This window comes from Leptonotus elevatus, chromosome 2, assembly GCF_054856555.1.
Source record: "Leptonotus elevatus isolate MCC_2025b chromosome 2, RoL_Lele_1.0, whole genome shotgun sequence".
Classification (NCBI taxonomy): domain Eukaryota; kingdom Metazoa; phylum Chordata; class Actinopteri; order Syngnathiformes; family Syngnathidae; genus Leptonotus; species Leptonotus elevatus.
In genome coordinates, this window is record NC_141240.1 from 3841047 (window position 1) to 3859323 (window position 18277).

General features: G+C 39.3%; 2 protein-coding genes across 3 annotated transcripts in view; both read right to left on the reverse strand.

The window, feature by feature from the left end:
- The window catches only part of LOC147178189 (dnaJ homolog subfamily C member 5-like), a 20692-nt gene extending 10766 nt beyond the window's left edge, over nucleotides 1–9926 (reverse strand). The window contains exons 1-2 of one of the 2 annotated variants that reach the window (XM_086068580.1): nucleotides 9632–9926; nucleotides 5047–5163 (exon numbers count right to left, since the gene is read on the reverse strand). In XM_086068580.1, coding sequence (XP_085924706.1) covers nucleotides 5047–5153 — 107 coding nt within the window. In that variant the 5' untranslated portion in view covers nucleotides 5154–5163; nucleotides 9632–9926. Of the gene's footprint in view, nucleotides 1–5046; nucleotides 5164–7218; nucleotides 7359–9631 lie in introns of those variants that run through there. The other variant, XM_086068581.1, reaches the window with a different exon arrangement.
- A 1152-nt stretch (nucleotides 9927–11078) lies between these two features.
- On the reverse strand, nucleotides 11079–16330 carry LOC147178190 (interleukin-27 subunit beta-like). The gene is made up of 6 exons (XM_086069351.1): nucleotides 16246–16330; nucleotides 14566–14680; nucleotides 14356–14443; nucleotides 13976–14096; nucleotides 11978–12141; nucleotides 11079–11606 (listed from the first exon to the last, which is right to left on the reverse strand). Exons 1-6 carry the CDS (start codon nucleotides 16301–16303, stop codon nucleotides 11448–11450), a joined length of 705 nt encoding a protein of 234 aa, XP_085925477.1. The 5' UTR covers nucleotides 16304–16330; the 3' UTR covers nucleotides 11079–11447.
- Nucleotides 16331–18277: the final 1947 nt, after the last annotated feature.

An 18277-nucleotide genomic window follows, 5' to 3' on the forward strand; every position in this document is an offset into this window, starting at 1 on the left:
TAGAATATAAAACATGTTTTCAGTTATTTCACCTTTTTTTGTTAAGTACTTGACTCCACGTGTTCATTCTTAGTTTTGATGCCTTCAGTGAGAATCGATATTGTAAATAGTTCATGACAATAAAGCAATTGACACATTGAATGAGATGTGTGTGTGTCCAAACGTTTGGCCTGAACTCTAAAATAACTCTCAGATTGATCAGACAAGTTAAACTGGAACTATAATAGCGGGTCAACATAAATGCAAATGGCCAGCTAATATTTAGCTTAGCATACACAGCATTTACGAGGTGCCTTCAATAGGAGGATCCTGTGTGACGTATTGTTTATGTTTCGCGCGTTACATCACGGGAAACTGTGTGGCAAGGAACAACGTGTTTTACATGGAGTTTGATGGTTTTGCACATTTGGAGAAGGACAACGAGAAGCAGATGATTCATTCTTATTGTGCCATCAATTGTACGAGCTGTCGGGGGCCTGATAAAAAGCTGTTGTTTTTTATCGCATTCCCACTGAAAGGGGCCGCAAAAAAGGAAAGAAATGGCTGCAAACCGGGAGGGTATAACTTGACGATCAAAGCCTGGATTCCGACTGATGCGGACGGGTTTGTGAGGCTCACTTTATTCCCGGTAAGTACTTGTGACTATATATTTGTTATTTGGAGAGGATTTAAAGAATTAATAAATCGAGTTTGTGCATTATAAAATCCGCTTAGTCATATTGTTTTGCGGTCTTATTCAGGTGTTTCAAAGCGCGACCGACAACCACCCTGACTTGTTCCTCGTCTTGAAATGGGTTTTCCTGGATCGGTAAATGAGAAGGCTAAAGAAAAAGCCGTCCAGCGTTACGAACAGAGGATCAAAAGGCAACAAGTATCAGAATTGTGTTATGGATTCCTATAAATGAGACAAAATATATTTTGTGCCTAGTTTTTCACTTGAGCGTCCACATATTGTTTATCTGCTCCGAATAAATATTGCATTCTGCATCTGTGTTTTGATACCTGCTGACCTCTCTTGTGTACGCAGTAGCTAGTAGTTAAGTCCTAGCCTTACAGCTGCATTAAAGTTGCTACAATGCTAGTATGCTAATGCTACGTAACATGACTGCATGTTTGTCCAAGACTGGATTTGAAAAGAAGAATTGTGTAAGCTATGATATTTAGTTGTTAACTAGAGACCAGATGCCATTGAAATTCTCACATCACAAGACAAGTGTCACTGTATTAAAGTCACTGCATTTCCAAAAATAAATAAAGAATAAGGTGTGCTGCTTGTTGACATAATTTCCCCATGGAATTAATGATTGTTGAGTGTATTGGGGGGATGGTTTTGGAGTGACGTATTTCCACAAACTTAAATGTAATGCGATAGACCTTCCTTCCCTTTGGCACCACAAAGAGCACTTCAATGAAGAATAATTACCCAGCTTTGCACAGGACTTTGTATTAATAAGAGTAAATGTCCCCAAAGCAGATGTGTGGCCAGGAAACAGGTGAGTCGGACCAAATTTTGTCATCATCCCATGTCTCATATGGGCCTTCAATAGTTTCAGTTTTGTCGCCAATACATACATTAAGCTTCTCTGTAAACCACCTCCGCCCTTCGGCTGTTAAAGTGCTTAGCTAGGGGCTATTTCGCCCGCTAACTTTGTTCGTATATGCTGTGTCTATACAGCCAGCCATGTTTTCTGCCACTCAACCATCGTGCATGCGCTAAAAAAAAATGTCAACAAAGGATCCTCCTATAAGTTTCCGGACTTTTTTTGTAGAGGCATTTATAATTATCAAAGACTCATGAAACTGTACATCTGATAAGATGACTGACCCAGTTTTACCTTTTTTTAGGTTGGTAAGGGCACGCAGGGCTTTGAACATACCCTACTAAACCCTGCTCGTCAGAGCTGACGTTTTTCGAAAATGCAGTCCTTTTGAGAGGACACTTTGGAAGAACTAAATAATGTTTTGGAACTTGGAAAAAACGCCACAGAAACGTAAAGAATGCTTCAGACTGTTTATGGACCCTCTTGCATGGGCCGATCATCGGTTTTTGAGTGGCACTGTTGGCACAAGAGATTCAAGGAAGGCAGAGAGTCTGTAAGGGATGATGAGAGGTGTGGGAGGAGTAGGTAAGTCAGTACTAGGGCCCGACTGATTAAACAGCAGCAAATTATAATCAGCCGATTATTGCCCTTCAAACATTGGCCAAAACAATCAGCAAATTGGGCCAGATGACTGATTATTTTTTAAAACATTGCTAGCCTGGCGCTAATGCTTTTAGTTAATGGCGGATCCCTTTCAAATGCTAACAGTAAGTTAGCATAGACTACGGGAGTGTTAGTCCATCAAATAACGAATATTCACATACAAATGCTGTGGAAATGCATACCCACAGGTAAGATTATTCACAATTTTTCCCAATTTGTGAAAAACACATTTGAATAGAATTCACTCGCAACTTTCTTCTGTTCTCATTGTGTGTACACCATGGATGCATGGCATGACACTACCCCTAAGAAGTCTAAATGCGCAGGAATACCCAGTACTTGTTTTCAGTTGCCATTTTATTATACAGTATTTTACTATTTTTATTTTATTCTTACTAATTTAATTTCCTGCTGTCCTTTTAAGTCATTTTGAAAGCAGAATTTTCTAGGATTTACAAATTTTCCTTTCCTCAAATTTCAAGGATATTTTTGCCATACCAATACACATTTTCACATGACATAGCACAAAATACAACCCCTAAGGTCCCAGGTTAGCCCACTGGGTCCCAGCCCGCTAGTGAGAAAATGACAAGATAAAATAAATACGATAAAGAGGGTAATGTAATGCTTAAGTTTGAAAATGAAGAATGAAAATGCAACAGGCTTTAATTTCATCTGATATTTAGGATTATGTTATACTTGACAAAAAGAATAGTGTTCAAGAATAAATTGTTCAATATGAAGAGATGAATGAGTGTAAGGCAGGGGTGCCGAAGTCCAGTCGTCCAGAGCCCCTATCCAGCCTGTTTTCCATGTTTCTCTCAACCAACATACCTGATTCATGATCAGGATCATTATCAGGCTTCTGCAAAGCATGCTGGTTAGCTGATTATTGGATTCAGCTGTGTTGAAGAAGGGAGACATGGAAAACAGGCTGGATAGGGGCTCTAAGGACCGGACTTGGGCACCTCTGGCGTAAGGCTATGATCATAGTTTTGAGTAGTTGAATTTTAGTAGTTGGAAAAAATATTACGTTTTAAAAAATCAGTGAATAATCGGTTTATTAATTGTGATTTCAATCTCAATCAAAATAATCGTGATTATTATTTTTTCCATAATCGTCCAGCCCTAGTTCGAAGCCTCCATGAGGTTTCATCTCGCCATCACTACTACAACTTAAAGAGTGTATCTGGACATGCGGAAACACACTCCCTGTAAGTGGCCAAATTGTGTACAACATGAATAGTGCTCCCAATAAAGGGACACACAAACAATAGTGTAAATATAGCAGTAAATAAAATCAATTTGGTAACATTTTATATCGATTCTGAATCATAGTAAATAAGAATCTTGATTTTATATGACTCGGTTTTTTGGGCACACCACTAATAAATTGTGTGCTTGTCATTTCTCTACTGTCAGGCTTGTGTGTGTGGGGGGGGGGGGGGTGCGTGTGTGTGTGCGTGTGTATGTGTGTGCGCGCGCGTGCGTGTGTGTAGCTTGACTGACAGTGGGCAGATCCACCTGAGAGGCACCTGCTGCATGTTAGCAATCACCTGCTTTAAAAGGGCAGCTGAAACAACTCAATGGCATCAGACTATATGCTTGCTCATTTGACACCGACCCTCGAATACCTCGCTTTACCTTGACTTGACTTTTATTCCTCAGATTTTTTGTAAATAAATTTTTGTGGTTTAGTTTCCTTGCTCTTTTTGTTAGTTGTTTCCTCGTTTTTGCATGTGCTTTCTGTTCATTTTTGCCCCTTGTTACGTGTTTTATGTTCACACTTTTCCAATGTTAGTGGTCTTTGGTTTTCTGTAAATAAATACATTTTTGTAATCATTTATCTGTGTCTGTGTTTTTGGGATTCGCACACCATACCCTTGACAGTGCAAATTTTGTAAAAGTTACCTGGTGACTATTAGTACATTGTTTTGACATCAAAAGCACATTTTCATTGTTGTTGTTGGTGATTTATAGAGTCAATGTTGTGCATAAAATACACCTTTTAACAAAGAACTAGGTGAAACCAACCCATGTTTTACTGCTAGTAGTGCAACGGATCATCATTGATCCGTGATCCCTACAGATCAGGCCCCACGGTTCGGATCGCACACGATCCGCGGATTAGTTTAGGGGGAGACTGCACGTTAACGTGAAAGCAACATGATCAGTCCACATTCACTATAATAGCACCAGAGAAGGTGATGAAAACCCTTGCAGATCACATAAGTCGCATGCATAGGAGCATTTTGGTAACTAGCAGTGAAACGAGTCCTCAAATTAATGACAAGATATTTTTTTTTCTGTCATTCAAGGAAGCTGGAAACATTCAACCACACGAACAACGTTAAGGCAAGCTTCAAAATAAAGCTTAACAAATCATACAATATCATTGCCGCGATTATACATATAGCGCCACCTAATACATTGACGCTGAAAAACGATCTGATCTGTGATAATCTGATATGAACGGTGACTTTTCTGATACATTGCACCACTACTTCTAATTACTAAAAAAAAAAAAATGCAGAATCTAACTTTTTTGTGATGAAAGACAAGAGTCTACTCTTTGATTTGGTAGTTTCTGTGTTCCCATAGTCAAAACATTCTGTGAGCCTTGGAAGGTCAGTCGGAATGCTCTAAATTGGCTGACAATCATGTCAATCATTAAAGGGCCTGCATTGAAAAAGTTAAAAAAAAAGAAATCAGGAGCGCAAACAATCAACTATTGGGAATATTGTACAGATAATTCCCCACTGTTGAGTTATGTCAATGATATACAATGTGTGAAACAAACAATCAATGGCTCTCTCTCTAGGACTGGACACAGACCGATCACCTGTAGCATTTCTTTATTTCCTCTGTGGTAGCGTTCTTGTCCACTCCCAGCACAGCGTACAGTGATTCTCCTGACGTCGATAGAGCTCTCTGTCGCTGCTGCTCCATCGTCTTTTACCTGTTAGACAGAAGTAAGTTAATAGACTTCAAGTCCACACCCCGAGATACCTGTGAATGATAACAAATATAATTTATTTTCAGATTCCCCGCTTTATAGGGGCATCCGCAAAGCCAACGACATTTTCTTTTCATTTAATTTCATTTCAAAATTACATCATTTATGCAGTTAAAAAAATGTCAGATAGCACACCTGAAGAAATTCAGATTGATTATTTTGAGGTAGTGAGTTATAGTAAGATTATTATCATTATTTGGTAGCATCTAGAATGTGTTTTAAGAATGCAGGGCAGTCATTTGGGCTAAAACAATGGAAAAACTAATTTTTAAGGGTTATAAATTCAGCCGCTACAAATATATAGAGTGGACCATAATGTACTCACCCCAATCGAGGGATGTATTTGTGCTTTAGTCAGTGCTCAGTCCGTGCATTTTTTCAAGGCTTTGTGTCATTGTGCACTTGCCGAAAGTTGGGCATTGTCATCAACAGGAAGTGATGACTAACGGCAGTTCCCAGCTCTGAGAATACCGTAATGTACTGAAAGTCATCATATTTGTGCTGAAATTGAGTTAGCAAATATACATTTAAGTTTTGGTAACAACACACTAACAATGCACTTGAAGCATTAATATTATGGACCTTATAAGGGCCACTCACACTATGACTGGTACGAATGGTTGGTGGTGGTCGGAGAGGCCGCAGGTGCACACTAGCAGCCTCGCCTCTGTCTGTCTGCCCCAGGGCAGCTGTGGCTACATGTGTTTACCGCCACCAGTGTGAACATGTGAATGCATGGATAATGTATCAATTGTGAAGCATCTCTGAAAGCTCAGAAAAGCTAAACTGATGCGTTATTATTTTAAATTCATATACCCCAAAAAAAAAAATATATATATATATATATATATATATATTGCATCCTGATGGGCACATAAGAAGGTGAACAAGGATGCACTTCACGCGTCGCTTGTGTCAAAATTCCCAAGGCTGTGTCCTCCGAAGGCCGAATTTGTCAGCTGCATGACGTTACTCCCGGCGTGACTCGACAGCATACACGGATGAATGGACTATTGGTCAATGCGCTCCGACAGGCAGCATTGACAATCCATTCATATGTTTACATACATTTCCTTAGTATTGATTACTATTTCCTTTGAACTGCATGAGTTGGGTCAAATGTTTTGGGTAACCTTCCACAAGCTTCTGACAGTACTCTGCGGGAAGCCTGGCCCATTCATCCTGATAAAACTGGTGTAACTGAGTCAGGTTTGTTGGTTGCCTTGCTCGCACACGCCTTTTCAGATCTGCCCACAGATTTTCACTAAGATTCAGATCAGGGATTTGTGATGGCCACTCCAAGACCTTGACTTTGTTATCCTCAAGCCACTTTTTAAATAATTTGGGCAGTATGCTTCGGTTCATTGTCCATTTGGAAGACCCATTTGTGCCCATGTCTTAGCTTCCTGGCTGATGTTTTGAGATGTTGCCTTAATATTTCCTTGTAATGTTCTTTCTTCATGATGCCGTCTATTTTATGAAGAGCTCTAGTTCTTGCTGCAGCAAAACAGCCCCACACCATGAGGCTGACACCTCCATACTTCACATTTGGTATGGTGTTCTTAGGTGTACAAGCTTCGCCTTTTTTCTTCCAGATGTAACGTTGGTCATAATGGGCAAACAGCTCGACTTTATTTAATCAGATCACAGGACATGTGTCCAGAAGTTAAGATCATTGTCTTGGTGTCTTTTTGCAAACTGTAATGTGGCTTTTTTATGTTTCTTTAGGAGTAATGGCTTTATTCTCGGTGAGTGGCCTTTCAGCCCATGTCGGTGCAGGACTTGTTTCACTGTGGATAATGACACTTTCTTACCAGCTTCATCCACCATCTTCACAAGGTCTTTGTCTTTTCTTCTGGGGTTGATTTGCACATTTTGGACCAAAACACATTCATCTCTGGGACATAGAACATATCTCCTTCCTGAGTGTTGTGATGGCTGGACATTCAGATGAGGTTTAAACTTTCATATAATTGAACAGATAAACTTGGCACTTACAAGCATCTGGAAATGGCACCCAACGTTGAGCCAGACTTGTGGAACTCCACGATTCTTTCTCTGATTTCCTGGACAATTTATTTTGATTTTCCCATGACTTTAAACAAGGTTAGCACAGTGTTGGAGTTGTGGCTTTGAATACATCCCCAGTTGTGACATCTATTAACTTGCATGTTGTCATTTAACCTATCAGGAGATTTCAAAGCCATGACCTCATAATTTTGGCTTCCCCTTGTTCTTTAAAGACATAGTACTATTTGTGTATGTAAACTTTAGACCTAGAATAAAATCATATAAAATTCACTAAGAAATTCTCTCTCTCATTATTGTGGCATTTAACCAAATTAAATAATTTTGGTGGTCCTGACCGACCTAAAAAAAGGCAAGGTTTAGCCTGATTTGATTTCAGACAGTGACAAATGTAATGTGTGTTTTTGCACAGTGTATGTAAACTTCTGGCTTCAACTGTAACAAGCAAGACACATGATAATAAAGCCAATTTTCATGGTACCAAGGAATGTTTTATAACAGGTTCTTCTGTAATTTGTTTGTCATAATGAATATCTTCTTCGTTTCCTTTCGGCTTTTCCTTTCAGGGGTCGCCACAGCAAATCAGTTGCCTCCATCTAACCCTGTCCTCTGCAACCTCTGCTCTCACACCCACTACCTTCATGTCCTCTTTAAATACATCCATAAACCTCCTCTATGGTCTTCCTCTAGACCCCCTGCCTGGCATTTGGAAACTCAGCATCCTTCTGCCAATATACTCACTATCTCTCCTCTGGACATGTCCAAACCATCTCAGTCTGGGGCCTAAATGTAAATTTAAACGTGATTTCAGTGTAACAACTAAATGTCACATTTTCGTTTAAATTTTTAGCAATGGCTTTCAATTGTGCATGTACAATATTTAGAACTTTTATTTACAACACAAAATCCTTAACTCCTTTCTATATTATGGTCCTGTTTTATCAAGAGTTAAAATCGCTAATTTTATTTTAAGTCCATTCACTTTGTACAGGCTTATAATTAAAATCAATTATATTTGTATTTTTAATGATAACTCTTGATAAAAGGTTGAAGGCTGCATTGTGCAGTCCCACCTACTTCAAATTGTGTTTTACTTTACACAACAATGAAGTGTTATTTGCTTTCCAATCCGCTCATTTGACTTTCACTTCCCCAAGTTCCTCCTCTGTGGGTCTCCAGTGAACCGATGCATCATAATACTGCTGCCTGGATGTTGTGAGCAACGCCATGCTGAGCAACAAGGAATGATTGGAACATGAAAGTGGAAACACCTATTGCAAAACACTACAAAATCCCAGCAGCCGGGTAACAACATGGCGTCCATATGTCATGTGACCAGCAGTTGACCAATCACAGCGTCACAGCTCTGAAAGTTGGCCAAAAATCTATGGCTATGCGTTAACAGATAGACAACCCTCAAGTACTCGGAACATTGAAATAAACCCGGTATCTACGACACCCACTAGCCCAACACTAAAAATTAATTCTACAGGAGCTCTGAAAATCTTCCTAATATGTGGGGTTTTTTCTGCAAGTGCACACGTTTTCTTTATTAGGCAATTATGGATGGATGTCTTATACACTTGCAGACAAAGGTTAAACTGTCAAGAATGCAGGTGAAAACATAAATATAAAAGTCAGACCAGTTTGACCAATATTTTTTCCACTAAGCATCATAGTTTCTTTTGAAAGGCTAACCAAATCAAAGTTATTATTACTGTATTTATACTGTCCTTTTGATGTTTCCTGTAATAATAATTTTGTCTGAGTGGGACCAAATCTAAGATGGCCTATCCTATCCAGCACTGTTCCTAAACACAACGCAGCGTTTGGTTAAGGGTTGATGCACGGATGAAATATGAATAATAGAATATCATACACTTTATAAACAGTAATTGACAACAGCTGATTGGTGACATTTTCAGCACTTCTTGGTCTAAAGTGTTTCAGATAGATTAAGAGCGCAAGAATAGTAGCAGGTTTGTGTGATCCACTTGGAAGGCTTATCATTAAATTCTAGCGTTGTACACACACACAATAAAGTCAGATATCATAGTTCAAATGGACCCGTCACAGTAGACACAGTCTCATCGAGCCTGCACTCTAGTTTATCTCGAACAAAAAGTCGATAACTGTTCCGAGTTAAGAAGAACTTGGCTGACATTGAAGGATAACTGAATGAGTCGTGTCTAGCGGCTCTCAGACGGTCGCTTGGTGTAGGCAAGAAGCAGGACAGTGCTCTTAAAACCGGATAATCTCCAGCGACTTTATCCGCGTTCTGGTTAGCCCGCTAGCTAGCATTAGCTAGCTACCTAATCCAAAAACGGCAAACGCCAGCATGTTAGCCTACATGCTATGCAAAGAGGAACTACTCAGTACTCACCAAATAATCACGCGCAACCGTAAAACGCTGTATTCCTTCCTCTTTATTCCCACCGTCTGATCCTAGCGGATGTTCAAATGTCTCTCCTCATCCCAATGAGGATTTCCCCAAATTCGAGCAGCGAGCGGCTTCGTTTACATAGGCGTCGTGGCCGCGGGCAGTTTTCAATCACTCCCAGCTGGTGCGAGCAGAAACCGACCTGCTCGTATTTATCTACAACAGTCCGGTGGTTGCACCCATGCACTTTACTGTACTGTCAGACATACATGCACTACTAGCTACGCCTGTACTATCGGCCTGGAAGTGGTGGGATAGATTTCAAAACAAAAGCAATTGCACTCTCAGACTCTGGAATAAGTGAGATATATTTCAGAATAAAAGTGAGTGAGTGCATCACTTCAACCCATTTGCAATGTGTCACCGACATGAAGACGTAATATGAAAACAGCTCTTAAAGACCGCACTGTTTTTCTATTTGTAAACATTAGGGAGTAGGTCTGCACGATATTGGAAAGAACCGACATCGCGATTTGGTGGGGGGGGGGGGGGGGGGGGGAACGACATATTGCGATATATGTTGCAATATTAAAAATAGAAGAATTTTCACCAGATGACTTGAATAGCTGTTTGGGAATAATTTGTTTAACTCACCATGACACCATTGTATCTATATATCAAATGCACATTGCATTTGGTCTCCATTGTAATGAATGGGGGTAATTATTTTCAAATCTGATTTTTGTCTTAGGAATGTGACAAATACAAAAACATTTTTTGTTGTACTGTACTCAAGTCTCCATGGCATGATTAATCAATAGAAAAAGTAGGCATGACTTTTTTTAGACCGATACGATACTCAAATCTTCAATACTCACCGATACCAAGTGCCGATACCATTATTACTTATGATACACAAAATTTCCCCCAAAAAATAATGACCAATTTTTTTTTAAAGACCTATACATCCCCAATTATAGCAAATTTCCTTAAAATTGCTTGGAATTATTAATGGCAATTATACTCTTTCAATTTGCTCATAAAAGTCATTTTGCATAGAGCACACAATAAAATGAATTTCAAAAAATAGATAAATAAAATTAAACAAATAATCCAGTACATTTTGTACAACATTTTAACACCAAGTCGTGGTCCTGTCGTTTATCGTTATTCTGGCTTTAAAGATGTTTCGTTTTGTGGAATAACATCTATAATGACAATGTAGAAAATGAGTCGGAGCAAGCAACTGTACAGTGGTGAGACGAGTAACTCGAGAGGAGGGCCGATTCTTTGCTTTGATTTGCAGCTCGTTGGCAAATAGTGAACACCAATTACCACTCCCAGTTGAGTTTTTTTGTCAACTACATAGCTTAGTCATTCAGTCCGGTAGCATAACGAGAAATAGCATCTACGTTGCAGCATTATAATCCTTTAATAAATGGATTGATCTCAAAACATTGCAGCAACAAACAGACAGATAATATAACAGTACTCACAGTCGTATATTCCTTATGCTCTGCAAAGAATGACTAATTGTACTGTACTGATGAGCAGAGACATATCAATGGAACGTACAGTATAGTTTGTCTTGCCTCCTGATGGCCAAGGTGAAAACTGTTTATTTCTTTAATGAAGGTGTTGCTGTTTTTCCAGAGAAGTCTGTAACGAATTAATGGCATTTCCATGTATTTCAATGGCAAAAGATTATTTGAAATATGAGTGCTTTAAGTTATGAGCGTAGCCACAGAATAAACTAAACTTGCATCTTAAGGGACCACTGTTTTACAATAAATAGCAAAAACATTCAACAGATCCTGCCTTATGACATTTTGTTTGTGGGTAAAGTGACGGTGATAGGTGAGCTCCAGAGACTCCACTGGCCCAGACCCAGCAGGTCCATAGCGCACACTTGAAACACGTACTCCCTTCCTGGACTCAGACTCTTCAGCTCCACGCTGGTGCTCTCCAACGGACCCAGCTGCAGGAACCAGAAGGCCGCAATCAGCAAGGTACATAAACAGGAACGCTTTGTAAATGTGGTTTCATTGTGGGGCCGCAGGTGCAAATCACACATCCGAATATATCCAAGATATACATGTAAATCAAAAGTGAAGTTTTTTTTGTGTGTGTAATCTTTGGCAAGATTCTACAAAAAAGTTAAAATGGAGGTTTTTATCAGCCTGGTGACCCAAAAGCAAGCATAAATTTCAAAGAAGATCCAAAGATTTAAATAATGATAATGATGACCAATGATATTAATAACAATAGACTATTTTCATTAATATCATTGGTCATCATAACTATTGTCAATAGTTAGGATTGGAATAGAAGTTTAGACTTTGAACGTACACTGACAGACTTGTTTCGGCCCTTGTGGTCCCACTTGTACGTGATCTGGTACTTGAGGGGCACCATATCCAGGTGAGTCCACGTCGGGGGTGCCGACCACTCCAGTAACATGTTCCTGGCGTGGAAGGACGACACCTTGACATCCACAGGTGGGTCCGGTTTCACTGCAAAAATAAGACACAGTTATGAAATATCTGTGGTGAGCAGGAACCTACATTTGGCTAACCATATATAGTATTACTCGTTTTGCTTTTATTTTGAAGTGAACTTCCACGGCATGTTGCATTGAAGCCTATATCAAAGACTGTTGTGGCAGCTAGCTTGACTAGCTAATGGTTTTTTAAATTGTAAAATACAACTTGACCCCAGTCACCATTATTATTACATATATTATTGAGAAATTTTGACGTAGATGTGTCTGATGGTTGCGACCCCCAGTACAGGCTTTCCAAGAAAGGGGCGTCAGTTATCGCGCATTTAAAAAAAAATTGTGGCATTAAAGAAACCTTAAATTAACTCAAAATTAACACGCTAATTTTGACACCCCTATATGACTGAAATGTATTTTTATAAAACAGTAAATTGTATTCAGTGTTTTATCTAGGATTTTTTTTCAGCAGCGAGGGCAGGCCAAAAAAGTCGGGTGATTTTTCTCATGGAAGTGCCCGGTGGGTGGGAGTGGCAACGGACAAGTGCATGTCGGCTTAGCAGCGTTTTCTATTCCAGTTGCTGTAGCCATTTTTATTTTGCGGAACAAGGAACAAAACAACAACAATGGAGACTGTGGAACATCGTGTGCTTGAACAAATGGGCCGAGATGACCAGATGATGCGTTTTATTGCAGAGTTGATGAAGAAGGGGACCGCATAGATGGTACACGGACGTAGATGGTAAACTGGACTGCCGTCACCCTGAAGTCAGAGGGCTGCCATCTTGTGTTGCCTCTGTTACAAAAATCTTGAATGTTTTAAACTAGGATTACTGTATGGAGTAATGTCTCGCAAAGAACGAATTTCAATGTTTGCATCGATTATTCGGAGTATTTTATCTCAGTATCGTGAATCCCTTTTCGCAACGGCAAGCTGAGTACATCATTACAGTATGTGACTTAACGGCCCAATCACGAAAGATGATATGCACTGCATTCTACGCGCTGCAACAATCTGTGACATGTGCGCAGCATGTGCTGACGCGGGAGTATAGAGGCATTAAGCAGTAATGTTAGTCATTCTTCACAGAGGATAAAAAATCGATGTCTGCGTTATCGTTATATTGTGTGAATGCGTGTGTTGATACCGCTGGTGTTCATCAAATGTATGTTTAAAGGTTCATAAGTACTGCTAATGCAGATTGATGCTATTTTCATTAGCCTGCATTGTGGGTTAGCATTAAGCTACACTCAACTTTAACTTTGCCTAATCAAATTTCAGTTGTGCTGGCTCATGTACAGTAACTTAAACTATATTAGCCAGGACTGCTGTTGACCAAACAGATTGCAAATTCATCCTCACAGGGTGTTGGCCCTCGATGATGTCAGCATCTGTTTGGTTGGTCAGGGCAAAACCTGTTACAACCAACTTCATGGCACAAACTCATTGCTAGCGATCTGCAAATATGAACACAGTATTATATATTTATTACATCTTATTCTTTATCACTCTGCTGTTTTTTTAATAAACCTTAATTCAGCACACATCGTTTCCGCACAAAACTGAGGTGTCAAAAGTTTTCAAAATAAAAGCTCCCCCCCAATTTTTTTTAATAAAAATAAAAATGTATTTATTATTGATTTATTTTTTTATATTTAGCTTTAATTTCGACATTTCTTGGCTGTTGCAAATCATCCCTACATTAAAATGTTCATCTCATTCTTATTTTTTCAGAATTTCAAATTAAAAGCCTTTCGGATTTACAAGCGTCAACGGTCCCATTCAAAATTTCCACCTGAATTTCCAAGTGGTATAATGTGATCGTTATAGGTAGCTAGCTACCACTTACCAATGTCCTCCAGCATGAAGCTGCTGAGATAAGAGCTGCTGCTTCCAGTAGAAGACAGTGTGGTCACGTTGATGATGTAATCGGTCAGCAGCTTCAAATTGGGCAAGTGACAGTGCCACAGCTGCAAAAAAAAAATGGGGGGAGGGGGAAGTACAGTATTTCAATCTGTCATGTTATTCTTTTATCCAGTTTCGATGTCATATAAAGGGAAATTTATTTATTGCGCCCATGGGTTTTTATAGTTTACATCATGTTTCCTTTTTTTTGTTAAACAATAATTAAAAATAACTGCTATGCCATGCTAAATGTGTGATTATGGGATTACAGTTTTGTATTCTCCCCCCATTTTGTTGAGTGATTGATGAAAGTGAAATTGGTACCCGCTTGGAAGAAGAAGATGATAACGAAGAAGAGGCGGCGGTAGGAGTGAGATGACAGGGTTTGCTGATTGATGGCTGGCGTCTCTCACTGAAACACAAAAAATTTTTAAAACATAAAGACTCGCTGCATCGACACTTCTTTTGGTACACTGAAATGAACTTTGGTTGTTGTTGGTGTTATTGTTGCTGTAATGACACTTGACATTGTACCTGTAGGAGGCGATGTAGCGCAGAGGCTGGGAGTGTAGAGGTTCTGTCCAGGAACAGAAGGTGATGTTGGGATAACTGGCACACCAGCAATGCACACTGGGATTGACGGGGAGATCTGACCCCCACCCCAAAAAAATCATTACCATATTAAAAAAAACATTTTTTAAATTAAAATTATTTTTCTTCTTCTTGTTTTTAGATAAACAACAAAAATAAAGTTTTTCTGATATGAATGCTATAAATGTGTGGGCAAAAAACATAGATCAAAAGACCAGATAATAAAATAATATACCTTTTCTGTCTTTTGTCTAAGGCATTTTTCAACATTAAAAGAACATTTTCTTCCAATTTTATTTATATAAAAAAAAAAATCAACAAAATATATATATATTGTGCTTAGAGCACAAATTTGATCATTTGTTTACTCAGAAAAAAACTGTTTTATATTTTTTTATTAGAACGGCCAGCATTAAATTTTAGCTTTTTTTTTTGTTTAAAAAAAATCCAAAATATTAATTGTCTTTGTTTTTTTCTCTAGTATGTATTTTTTTAATAGCTTACTGTATATAAACAAAATACATTTTGGTTTTTCATTTGAAAATTCAGTTTGTTAAAAAGAAAAACATTACTTTTCACAGCTTGTTTTATAAAAATTTATGTTGCGGGGGTTTCAAAGTTCAACCAAAAAAAAGTTGATTTCTTTTCCAATGAGATATTTTTTGTTTAGAAAATTTACATTTAAAAAACGTTTGATAAAGACAAAAAATGAACTTTAAAAAAAAAAAAAGTAATTTCAACCCAATTTCGTTTTTTTTCTTTTTTTTTCAGATTTTTTTATTTTATGAATGAAGATAAATCCCATTTCTTAAAACTGTCCAACGGAGGAATTTGCCAAAAATATATTTCCGATTACCTTTTTATTTGACCATTTATGAAACATCTTCTAATGGGGTAGATGCCACGGAATTCCGACTTCCGGGTTTCACACATCAGCGTCGTTTGCAGCCACTGATGGCCCCGTTCCAACACTCGCACCCACACCCCTACGCGCCCCAACCGCGTCTCAATTCTCTGAAATGTTTCGGACAACTGAGACAGACACACTACACACTCGCACCTGCCGACGGAAACGCGCAACCGAGGGGCACAAAGGCAGAAGTGCACGAACTGGGATGCGGCCCACATGTCGCAAACAGGAAACGGAAACAAAGCTGATGTGTGAAAACCAGGAAATCGGAAGTCCTGCCTCCTCCGTGGCATATACCCCATTACCAGATTAACACTTTAACTGTTCACAACGGGTACTACTGCAAGCCTCGGGTCAATAGTTTTAAGACTGGATTTGGTTCGAATTTCCCGCCCTCTGTCTGTGGATGTGACGTCATGTGGACATTGTGTACGTGAAAAGGGAGTGTGCAGTTTGATTTTTCGACCACACGTGACAGTAGTGATTCGAAATTCAATTTTCTGCATCAGGCAGCTTTGAATTTGTTTTGGGTAGTTTTATTTTTCCCATTCGTTTCATTAACATCGTTGGAAGATACACACAAAATGTACCTCAATTTGCATTCATGCAAGCAGTTGACTTCAAACTAATTCAAAACAATATCGCATTGAAATAATATTTGTGCCAGTTTAAAAGCCAAACAAACAGGAAGTAAACATTGTCATGCTACTCACCGGCCTTTATGGCGGCAGCCAACGCAAGGAGAGTCCAGTAACGTGCACTCGTCATCATGCTGGAAGGACTCGCCTTCTCGGATGAAAACACGCAGCCGTCACAAGGCTTTAAGGCGGCTGGCTGGCAGCGAAAGTGAAAGAGGAACCGATCATGCCTCACAGGAAAACCCTCGTCGGGAAACAGCCACCGTTTCGCTACATCATCAGGGATGTTTGACGAGTCATGTGGGTTTTGTCGAAAATATTTCTTGTACAAAAATTGCGTGATCATGTACAACAAACACGGTCAAGTACAGAAGATCATCAGAAACTGAGGCATTTGTCGGATTTAAAATATGTAGCAATTCATGAAAAATAAAGAACACCACAAAAAGGCGTTTTCTCAGATTCTAGTAAGAAGTTTCTGCTGTTTGGAAAGAAAAAAAGTGTTTTTATACTAGTATCACTTGTCTCATTTTGAATCCTTGATTTATTTATTTTTAAATGCATTTTTTTTAAACAAGAAAAAACACTTTTTTAATGCAAATGTACCTCATCACAAGATTACGTGTGAGGAGGACAAGGGCAAAAAAAAGAACATTTATTTGAAAAAACTAAACAAAATTGTCCTTGTTTTTCAGATGTTTTTTTTTTGCTAAGATTTTTTTTTATATTTGGAAATTTACAAAAAGCCATCCTTGTTCTCTTTTTTTTAATGGTTGTTCGAAAAACAAAAATAACCTTTTTGTTTATTTTCCCAATTGTTGTCCATTATTTTTTAGAAGGCAACAAAAAAAGATTTGTGATATTTTTCCCCCTTAGTTTTCTTTTGTTGTAAAAACAGAAAGAAAGAAAAATCTTTTTTTTCTCACAATGACATTTTTTTCTCATAATTGTACAATTAAATTCTTGGAACATTCCGACTCATTCGCTCATATCAGAACAACTGTCATAGACTGATGGCATTATTATCTTATCCGTAGTTTTCCAAGTTTTTCTTCTAATGCTACAAAATTGTCGTAACATTCCATAACATTCCAATTTTTTTCTTGTAGCTTTTACAATTTGTCGTTACATTACGATTTTTTTTTTTGGTAACAATAAATTAACTATGACTTTTTCCTCGTTACATTATAAGTCTTTATAACGTGACGACTTGTTTCTTATAACATCACACATTTTTCTTGTAATAATAATAATCATAATAATAATAGATTCAATTTGTAATGCACTTTTCATCAGCAAAACCCGAGCGGTGTTTTGGTGTTGGACTTCTGTGCTCGTCACGGACTGACCATAACGAACACCATGTTCAAGCACAAGGGTGTCCATATGTGCACTTAGCACCAGGACACGCTAGGCCGCAGTTCGATGATCGACTTTGTAGTCGTGTCATCGGATTTGCGGCCGTATGTGTTGGACACTCGGGTTAAGAGAGGGGCGGAGCTGTCAACTGATCACCACCTGGTGGTGTGTTGGCTCCGATGGCGGGGTAAGATGCTGGTCCGACCAGGCAGGCCCAAACGTATTGTGAGGGTCTGCTGGGAACATCTGGCAGAATCCCCTGTCAGAAAGAGTTTCAACGCCCACCTCCGGCAGAGCTTCTCCGTTGTCCCGGGGGAGGCGGGGGACGTTGAGTCCGAATGGACCATGTTCCGTGCTTCCATTGTTGAAGCGGCCGATCGGAGCTGTGGCCGTAAGGTGGTTGGTGCCTGTCGGGGCGGCAATCCTCGAACCCGCTTAAGGGATGCCGTCAAGCTGAAGAAGGAGTCCTATTGGGCCTTTTTGGCCTGTGGGACTCCGGAGGCTGCTGACAGGTACCGGCTTCCGGACGGCTTCGAGGAAATTCTGGTCCACCATCCGGCGTCTCAGGAGAGGAAAGCAGTGCGCCATTAACACTGTGTATAGTGGAGATGGGGTGCTGTTGACCTAGACTTGGGACGTCGTGAATCGGTGGGGAGAATACTTCGAAGACCTCCTCAATTCCACCAACACGCCTTCCTTTGAGGAAGCAGGGTCTGGGGACTCTGAGGTGGGCCCCCCTATCTCTGGG